The 10,695-nt window shown below is 44.6% G+C and overlaps 1 protein-coding gene across 5 annotated transcripts in view; it reads left to right on the forward strand.

Annotated features, from left to right (window-relative positions):
• LOC116847710 (TOX high mobility group box family member 3-like) overlaps window positions 1–10,695 on the forward strand; it is a 147,189-nt gene that overhangs the window by 126,436 nt on the left and 10,058 nt on the right. For all 5 annotated transcript variants that reach the window (XM_032823000.1, XM_032823001.1, XM_032823002.1 and 2 more), the window contains 2 exons: window positions 739–825; window positions 9,729–9,860. In XM_032823000.1, the coding sequence (XP_032678891.1) occupies window positions 739–825; window positions 9,729–9,860 (219 nt within the window). The remainder of the gene's footprint in view (window positions 1–738; window positions 826–9,728; window positions 9,861–10,695) is intronic.

Below are 10,695 nucleotides of genomic sequence, written 5' to 3' on the forward strand. Positions count from 1 at the left end.
CTCTCTCTCTCTCTCTCTCTCTCTCTCTCTCTCTCTCTCTCTCTCTCTCTCTCTCTCTCTGTCTCCCTCGCTGTGACGATTTCGAGTTCGAGCCTCAGCCGTCGATTCCATCGGCGTCTCTATCGCTGCGCTTAAAACCGCTTTTAAGAGCCCGTGGACACGCACACATGAAATTCCTACGGGACCGGAAACCAAGGGAGCGGCCAGCTATGTTCGCCGCATTGCTCCCGTTCCGTGACCGCCGTTCCGGCAGGAACGTGGTTAACGCCTTCGCTAACGTCCGCTGCCGTTACTACGAAATGTCAAACATCGCCCGTCGACATAACTCACTCGCAACTATCTTGATTACGAGCGCGCGCGCGCGCGGGACTGAGCTTTTCTGCAAATTCCGCGAGCGCGGACCTCCATCCTCCCCCTCCCCCTCCCCCTCCCCCCACGGTCGTTCGCGTCGCGCCGCGCCGCGTAGCTGCGTCGCGTCGATGCCGCCGGCACACCGAATTATCGGATTATTGGCACGCGCCCACCGAATTCGCAAGCGGTTTCCGGCAGCTCGACGCCGCGATATCCCTCGCGATCCGAGATCCGCCCTCCCCTCTCTCCCTCTTTTTTTTTTCTTTTTGGCACGTTGCGACCTCAGCACGCACCTGTTCCGATTTCCTCCCGTAATACTCGTTAATGACCGACCGCTCTCGCTAATTACCGCGCCGATTAAATAATTCCCGTTTCCGTCTGTTGCAGAGAAACGACAACTTCGACCTGTCCCTGAACGTTCCGCAGCATCATCAAACATCGTATCATCACGACGGCTACAACATGTCCGACCAGGTGAGTGAAACGCGAGCGACGGTCCATTGACAGCCGCCACGTGACGACGTCTTACTCCTCGTGTAATGTAAGCCAAGTAATCGCTCTCTCCTCGTTCCGCCCGTTTTTTCCTCCCTTCTTGCACTCGCTTGTTATGAATACCCATCGATTATCGATTACGTATCGAATACATCATTCACGGCGCGTGCGAATCGCAATCGGATCACCTTGATTTCGATGCACGGAAGTGTCACGCGAAATGGAAATCTCGAGGCGAACAAAGTCTTCGTTTTATATAAATCGCGAGTATCCGTTCCGTGCGAAAAAAATGAAGTAAGGAATGCAAGGAGAGACTTTTATAGCGGAGGGAAGTTAGAATTTTGTAGCTGAAAGATAGATCGATATTTTTCATTGAAAAAATTGTATTCTGCTTTCAAGAAAATTTCACTTACATAAAGAATATCCTCCTCTAAAATAGGCACCAAGAGGATTCTCTTATGTTAAGAGTAGAATCATGTAAAAGATTACCACATATTCTAAATATAAGATAAAGGATACTACATACTCTAAATATTCTAAACATTAGTAACTAGATATGCTAAATGTATGAGTTTATGTACTAGAAGTAACTACACTGAGAGAAAAAAATAGTTGGAATAACTATAATCTCACTATATTTTATAGTTCGTTTTGGCCTCAAACATATATTTATAGTTCATCTAAACACGAAGATATAGCAGAATGAACACACATTTATAGTCATCATCTTATTATTCTATATGTATAGTAAAACACGTTTTGGGAATATAGTTACATGTAATATTTTCCAAATATTCCAATTGTATTGACTATATAAAATAGTTCTATATAAAATATTTCTCTTACTATTTAATATTTGCTACCTTACTATGTTTTTTATTTCAAATAATTATAATTCTTGGTAAAAGTTTTACATGAGTCAGTTATACTATGCTTATATTATAAATATTACAAACATTATGGTGACATTTACTATAAAAAAGATATTCCTAACTGTAATCTTTTTACTATGCCATTATAGTTCCAAATATCATACATTTTTCTCTCAGTGTACACGGAGAAAACAATTCTGTTGGTATAATCGAATTTTTGATTGCATCAGACGAAAACTCAGGAACAGAAAAATTCCTTTATGAGGTTTTTGTGTAATCAATTGTTTTCAGCTGCCTCAACCGAGTTCTAATATCGTTGAATGTTCAGACGAATATTTTCGGTTGCGACAACAGAGACATTAATTTCCGTAACAGAGATATCGCTTCTAATCACCTAATTTTCAGTTGGTTCCCATTTGGTTGCACCAACTGAAATTTTTTTTGTGTATGACGTACTGCATTGCGAGCAAATTTTGATATACATTTGCGACAATTGAAAAAGTTTCAATCAGTAGCATTGGAAATCATAATTATATTTATTTGAAAAAAATCAACGTCACACTTTTAATATCTGTCTCTCAGAAACTGAATTTTAAAAAAGTTTGCTGTTTTTCCAGCTAAATGTGCTATGCAAGACAGCAAGACAGAGCTTATTGACAGTCTATTTGCGTGCACGCGTACACCGCTGAAGCGTAGTAAAATCGAGAAGAATTCATATGAAACAGAAAAGAACCGGCAAAAACCATAATATTCGCTCGGTGAAAACAGACAGGTAAAAGAGACGAGACGTTGCTCCGCCGACCAATTACGAAATGCCGGATTTAATAGCCTTCAATTTCATTGAAATGCAAATCGCCCGGCTTCGCGTTTCCGTCGAGAGCGTTCAGAGCAGCTTCGCATCCGCGACCTCGTCCGATCGTCCGCACGACGACAACGACGAAGACATTGTCGACGCTGCGGAGAACTCTCGGCAAGAATTCCGCCATTCTCATTACTCGCGTGTACGTCGTGTGCGAGTACGATCTCTCGTTTTTCCCCGTCGTTTAATCCGGTAAACAAACGAGGAAGCGGACACGACGCGTCGTCGTGCGACTCGATGGAGGGAGGGAGGGGGGGGGGCGACGAGGGGAGAAAGTGGTGTAGGCTGGGGCCGGCTAGTCCGATACGACGCGATCGAAATAATCCGCTGCTCCAGCGCATTTTTTCACGAGTCCGGAATAGGTTAATCCCATGTATCGACAGTTGCGTCGAAATGGAAGGAAAATCTGAAAAATGAGAGCGAGGTGAGACCCGCGCTTCATCCCCCTCCCTGCCTCCCTCACCCTTACGCACGCGGTGGCGATTATTGCTGCTACTGCCTGTGTTGCTCCGGCGTTGGAGTGTCCGATCGAATGCGGGACGCGCGTTCGCTCGGCCCAATCTAAGCGTCCGGTAATTGGCAATCTGCGATAAATAACCGCCGGTTATAATTTCATTGTTTAATAAACGCGCGCGCGCGCGCGAGCGCGGCCGAGCACGCTGCGTGTTTCGATTCCGTGCGGCATTAGCGATCGTAAATCGGTCGATAACGAACGAACCAATTTCCGCGAGTCGATCGATAGCAGATTTCGAAAACCGATTGGACAAGTTTGCCACTTGTCACGCCGGCCGCGCGCGCCATTATTTCGGCCGATTTGACACGACTAATTAGAGTCTCGATCGGACAGATCCTCGCGAGCGACCGGAAGCCTTCCCCCTGCGTCGTAACTTTTACCTTGGCAAAGATCGCAAGAGAGAGGGAGAAGGCCAATGAGAGAGCTAGTAGTCGCAGTTGTTCGTGCGAATATTTAAACTGAGATTAAATATGAGAACTGTGGGAAAAAAAGAAAAAAATGTCACTCGAGGCGATGGAGGAGATTTATCGGAAGGTGAAACATTAAACCCCGCGAAGTGATTCAATAAATAATTACAATCTGAAACGGTAACGGCGAAAATAATAGTATGTGTCTTCCAAGGCTAAGCTCGAGCTGTGCCAGTTAGCCTTGGAGGCACGCTGGATGACATCATTTTTGCGACTTTATAAATGTACTAATCAATTTTTAATCGGTCACAATTAGATCGTGACGTTCCGCGGAATTTTCATTAATCTCACAATCTCTGAGCCGCTCCTTCTCTTTCATTTTTTTTTTGACCTCTCAATATTTGAAAACACATTCGCTAACCAGCGTGTATGATGCAACGATCTCTCAAGATATATTAACGTAATGTATGTGTGACATGACGCAATTTTTTCTCCCGTATTCGCATATTATCAGACTAAATCTGTTTTACACATGTGAAGAAAAAAGAAAGAAAATTATGAGGTAGTCCATTTGGAGGGAAAGAATGCCCAGAATAACACCCGAAACAATATAATCTTATCCGTAGCGAAATCCTCTTGCGTTATGGCCTCAAGAGGATTCTCCTAATACCAGAAGAAAAATATTCTAGCACCTAAAAAAAGAACCTACAGTTTCAAGACGCTATTTCCTATAATCCCACATTCTAAGAGAAACTTTTGATAGAAAGAGTATTTTTCTTCCGATGAAGAGGAATAAGGCTGTGCTTACATTGAGAGAAAAATGTCTAAGAAATAAAAGATATTTATTCACGACGAGTACTAAAAACATATCTTTTTATATTAATATGTGTGTGTGTAAAATATTTTTCAGATAAACAAATATACATTTTTTCGAAATCTTAACTTTTTATCAAAACTATTGTTTATTCTGTTTAAATAAAAGAATATAGATTTAAGTAAATCTATTTTTGTATCACACATCAAATAAATATTTTTAGTTTTTAAATATTCTTTCTCTCTCAGTGAAGAGTATTTTCTTTCTAGTTTCAGAACAAACCTATTGAAACCATATGTAAGAGAATTCCATAAAAGGCTGCGACTTCTGGGTGTTATTTCGGGCTCTTTCCCCACAGATCGTAATTTTTTTTTTATTACATGGGGAAAGAAGTTTCATTATATCGACACGAGGTTGGGTTGTAATCAACGAAGCAATGTGTTTTGTTTGAAAAAAAAAACGGAATTTCTTATTCGTGGAACCAAATTTAGATTATAAGAATCACATATAGAAATTTTGTGTCCTTCAAAACGCATTGATTCATTCATCGAAACCAAACATGACGTTAATACGACAACCAAATTTTTTTCTCCTTGTGCACTGGGCTTCAAAATGATCTGAACACTTTTTTTCCCTCAATACAGTTTGGAATGCAATCGATATTCCAATGAGGAAACTTGTTTTTTATTTATTTCTAGTTAACCTCTCTCATTGGACTATTCGTAAAAAAAAAATGTTTTGCTGATTCAGGTAGAATATTAAATGACACTGTTGAGATTTATCGCTGTTTTTTGTATCTGCTAGAAAATTGTCTGTGATGTATGTAGAATTTATAGCAGCAGCATTCTCGCAATATCTGCAAACGAATTTAAGCGTGACTGTGAGAGATTATACATTCGTTTATTTCTCATCGTTAGCCATTTTTTTTTTATCTACCACAGTCAATTTTTATAAGCAGTTTTATTGATTTCAATCCGAGTGAATGCCGCAGAGAGACTTTCTTGTTTTCGCAAATATTTCGCAACGTTCAGCTAGAAATTCTGTTATCTGTATTGATTAAATGCAAAACGTATGCGGCGTCGCGCGGTGTTTGCTAGTCATTTATCCATCTTAGCTAATTTCTCGTATCTAGGTCATTTTTGCTGTGACTGCAAGATTGCAAATGTTTTTCTCGACTATAATTTATAGTAATTATTTCTCGCGTGCGATTATGGTCACGAATATCGAACATTTTTTTCTTAACGTTGTGCGCGGCAGTGCGCGAGTGTGTCGAAGAGACCCGCGCGGCTCGCCTCTATGCACACACCTGCGTTATAAATGTTCCATTTCGTAGAATCGCGCCGCGATTAATTATGCATCGTCAGGAGGGTATTACGCGACCGTGCGTACGGCGGGGGCGGAGAGGAGGGCAGAGGGGCGGAGAGGGGACGCGGCTGTATCTCGCCGTTGTTACAGACGGATCGATGAGGCAGATTAACCCGACGAAAGTTCCGGCAATTCGCTCGTGTTCCCCACGTCTCGCCGTGTCGTTACGGAAGCTGTACACGGAACGGTATTATTGCGAGTCGAGCTTCTTTACGGCGTCCTTACACTTAGAGGACCTTCCTCCTTCTCCTCCCTCCCTCCATTCTTCCTCCATCTCTCTCTCTCTCTGTCTCTCGCAAAAAGTTGATCCAATTTCCGTTTTCGCGTTCTCCCTCGTTCCGCCGCGCGTCCCCGGCGATCATCGTCGGGCCGTTGGACGTCTTCCCCGAGTGGTCCCTTCACGAGGGACGACTCGTCCGATCCTCACGCAACGTCCTGACGAACCCGTCGGTGATCAACCTATATGAAATATCGGCGTAATAACGCAACATGTTTTTTCACTATGCTCCAAGATCTTTTATTCACACGCTGCACCATCATCCCTCTGGACCACGTCGAGATTTGATCTAACTTTAGATCTAACTTTTGCCCGCCACGCGTCTATCCTTTCCTCTATTCTTAGCCGCTAATGTCGCGCTACGTTCGTCCCCTTGCTCGCACTTTCTCCGCGTCGCCTTCATTAATTATGCACAGCAACTCTCCCGGGTCGGTATCGAGACACACAGGTTTTCTTCCTCCTTCGCGGCTTGTCTCTTTGTCCGTCTCTTCTGAATCGCTTTCTAAAACGCTCGCTCTGCCACAATGTTGCAACCAGTACCGTCAATTTCGGCTATTCCCGGCCTTACGGGTTCACTCAAATATCCTGATGTCCCATTCGGGTAAGGCAGACAGGCTCTAGATGATCCCAAGGATATGTTGCTGATGTGCCTTCTGTTGGTTCTTATCTTGAGGGGCACGAAATGGTTCTTTTAAGACACTTTTCCCTGAGTTTCATTAAAGTCGGAATAATATTACAGTCAAACAATAGAAAAGAACTAATTTAGTAGCGAAGTAAGTTTTCGTGCCCCTTAAGAAATTTTGCATTAACATTCTTCATCGTGAATGAATAAAGTTAAGCGACGTGTTATTAACTTAAATGAAGTTTCTGGCAAGTATATCGAGTAATAAAAGCAATCTTCATTCATAAAATGATTGAAATCAAGCACATGGGCGGACGAGCTAAAGTTGGCTCATAATTAAGGGCCGGCTGGAGACCTTTCGCGGAGATCCCGAAACTGCTAATCAGGATACGTACTTTATATGTGGTCTTCTTACTCTTTATACGCAAGTGAATCCGGTATCGGGACAAAATGTGCACGTTATTGTATGTTTATATTTTCATTATTATAAAATAAAATATAGGGTTAATAGGCGAGAATCGACATAAAAGAAGGCTCGTTTGTACAGTCAGTCATAAGAGTTAGTTGTCTGAGAAATTGTAACTGTGAAACTCTGTGAAATGTGAGACATCTAACCCCGATCTCCCTTATGAGTCGAATATATTAACTCGAAGATTTCACGCGGAAGAGAAGGCTACTTTTTGTTTTACGTCCATACACGTCTTCTGCACGACTTGCGGCTGAAGTGAAATTTAACGAATACATGAAATAATTGACATTCCCGAGTTATAGATTTTTTGACAATAAATAATCAACGAATGCATTGTATACTCGTAAGTGTTCGTAAGTACTCGCAAGTGCCGTTGAATATTTATACATTAAGTCAAACTGAACTGAAAAAGTCCTCTACCATTTTGTGAAGAACCACATAAATTTTTAAATGATAATAATTAAAAAAAATTGGTGCATTATGGTATCATATATGTAACAATCATATATGTAACAATTTTCTTTAATATTTAAAAATCTGTGTGGTCATTTGCAAAATGGTAGAGAACTTTTTTGTTCAGTTTGGCTTAAGTATACAACGGCGGACGGCGACCATTGCAGCTCATCTACCATATCGCGCGTGATCATTCACCAATTTTTTTAATTAATATCTCAACTATTATTGCGAATATCGCAAAATCGGCACAGGACTTTCTTGCCCACCTCAATTCGTTCCACATTCTCACAAAGGGTCACCGTGGAGGTTTGAGACACCCTGTATATGCCCGAGTGAGTAGTACTTGGATATAGGAAATATCCGAGTTATATTGTCAGCATTATAGTTGCAACGACTGCGGACGACTGCGCTGGCAACCGTCAATTTTCCAAGTGACACCTTCTCGAAGCGAACGTTCTTAATTTCGTATCCCGATGCCCGACGTTGCTCCGTCACCAACTCGTTCTTCACTTGAAAATTGCGTATCGGCCGCGCGAAAGAAAAAGTTTACCGCGCGACGACGACGGCGGCGGCGTTCGTATTGAAATAATATGTAATTTGTATACGTGAGAGAGCGGAAAATCGAAGTTGGGCGAACGAGGGAGAGGAGAGGAGAGGGTCGTAACGGGGACGGGAGCGACGAACGGGTGGTTGGTTGCGTAACCAGGAAACCATCTAAATAATATTTCTTCAGGAAGAAGAACCAAGTTGCGAGAGTCGCGCGCAAGTTTTAACGAGATGGCGGAACGAGTTTAGTTCACAGTGAGGAAAAGAAAAACGACAACTACGACTGGGGAGGAGGAGAAGGAGGAAGGGGGAGGGGAAGGAAAACGACGACGACTGGAGGAAGAACGATATTTCTTCGTCGTTCGCTCGCCTTTCTCCTGCTTCACCCACACCGCCTCTATCTTTCCATCTCCTCATCCCCCCCGCGCCCCTTTTCTGTCTCTCCATTTACCTGCGATTCGACGCGATTCGCGAATTTAATATCGGCCCGCGACGGGCTGAAGGAAGAGCGCCCCGTTGTGAAAAATGACGTACCGCGCGACGCTGTCGTTGGTTTAAGTGAGTTCAAGTATGCGGACGAGCGCTTGAATTTCGCCGAAAAGTGGAGAAAAAGCGCGGAAGTAGCGATCCTTCGGGAAAGGCTTCCGGGCGCAGCGTTGCTGCACTCCGTTGCGCTCGCCGCCGCCGTCGCGACGGTGGCGGCGGCGGCGGCGGCGGCGGCGGCGGCGGGTGGTGCTCCGCGATGCGCACGCACGAAATTAGATCGTAATGTCCACCACCGAGTATCGAGTAACGATGTCACGAGCGCGTAAACGTAAAATGGATTTTGCGATAAACGATCCGCGGAATTGGGCGTAATAAAACGATTAATGGCACGTATAAATCTGGTTTACGCGCAACGCCACCTGACCCCACACGTGTCTCTCTTTCTCTCTCTCTCTTTCTCTCTTTGCGTGTATCGTGTCGCGCGATCACGCGCGGCACGCAGTTACTCGGATTCCGATTTCGAACTAGCTTTCTGTCGCTAGTCGTTTTGAGTGCGATGCTTTAATAACGGGAAAATAAAATAGAGTGAGGAGAGAGAGGGCGGGGGAGGAAGGGAGAGAGGGAGGAGAAGCGGAGAGATAGAGAAGAGGTGGAGCACAACACTGGCGATCGATAGGCAGCCGTGTTTCTTCAAAGGGAAATTCCTGACGCTATTAAATCCAATTTCGAAACTTTTATTCCCCCTACCGCCGTAGCGCCGCGGCAAATTTATTTTCCTTCCCTTTTGTGAAGGGGAATAAATTGCTAAAAGGATTCCGAACAATATAACGCTATCTATCATCCCGCCGAGGGACGGTGGAAGGTTGATTCTTTGATTCTACCTTCACGTCCTACCTCTCCTCCCGCCCTCATCCTCGCGAGGCCCTTTGCTCCTCCGGTCGTTTCTTCGCGCTGCTCTCGGAGCCGATCCTGCACGCGGAGAGACGCCGTATAAGGAGGAAAAGCTTCTTCTCGCTCGCTAACGATAACTCGCTAACGAGGAAAAGTCGTCGCGACAATGCGATATTCCGACGTGAGCGCGGGGGAGAGGGATGTATACGTTTTTGCTTCTCTTCATTATTCCTCCTTCGACGCGACAAAGCCGCGGATCCCCGTCTCCGGACGTGTGTCTATGTGTGACTTCTCTTTCTGCTTCCAGACGTTTCACACGCCGAGCTTCGGCGACGAGGACTTCGACATCCCGGCGATCCACCCCCATTCGCATCAGCAACAGCCGCAGCAACAGCAGCATCATCAGCAGCACGATCCCATGCACGCGTATCAGCCGCAGGTAAGGATCCGCCGCCGCCACCGCCGCCGCCGCGGTGCGGTTCGACGACCGCGGAATCGATGTGAATTTTTAGAAGCTTTTTGCAGACTCGCGCGTGCGACACGTATACTCCGCACACGATAACCCACACACGGTGTGGGTCGATATCGACTTTTCTCCCTCCCCCCTCCCGCGGAAAATTTCGTATTCGCGTCTCTCTCTGGCGAGAATTTCACCGGACGCGTTTGTTTCCTTCCTCTTTTTTTTTCTTCTCTCTTTCCTGCCTCTTTCCTTCTTTCTTCCTCTTTTTCTTTTTTGTTTTTTATTTCTGTTCGCCAATTCAATTCGCGAGATCGTTGACGGAGGATCGACAGGCGCCAAGATCGCGTATATTTCGCTGTATATTTCGAATACCCGCTGAATTCTTCGAAGCCACTCAAACGTCACTTCAGCTTTTCCAGCAACATTCCGATCCCCTTTCATCCTCTCGCTTCATTTGAATTTCGACGAAACGTCAGAACGGCCATAGACGGCGTATATAACAACGCGTAATAATGTATACGCGTGTACACACGCGACCGTGGAAGAAAACGACGTCGGAATGATGTATCGACCATTTAACGACTTCCGCATTCGGGCATTATTCATGTAACGTCGAGACATTATTTTTAGACGCGTTCTCATCGTGTATCTCTCTCTGTCTCTCTCTCTTTCGCTCTCTTTCCCACTCACTCCCGTTTCCATTCTCCTTCGTTCCCCTCTCCTTCACCTTCTCTCTCTCTCTCTCTCTCTCTCTCTCTCTCTCTCTCTCTCTCTTTCTCTCTCCCTATCGTCTTGCAGTCTCACGCGCCCCCTT

The sequence above is a fragment of the Odontomachus brunneus genome, unplaced genomic scaffold (assembly GCF_010583005.1).
Source record: "Odontomachus brunneus isolate Ranch 3 - 2012 unplaced genomic scaffold, Obru_v1 Obru_scaffold_082, whole genome shotgun sequence".
NCBI classification, from domain to species: domain Eukaryota; kingdom Metazoa; phylum Arthropoda; class Insecta; order Hymenoptera; family Formicidae; genus Odontomachus; species Odontomachus brunneus.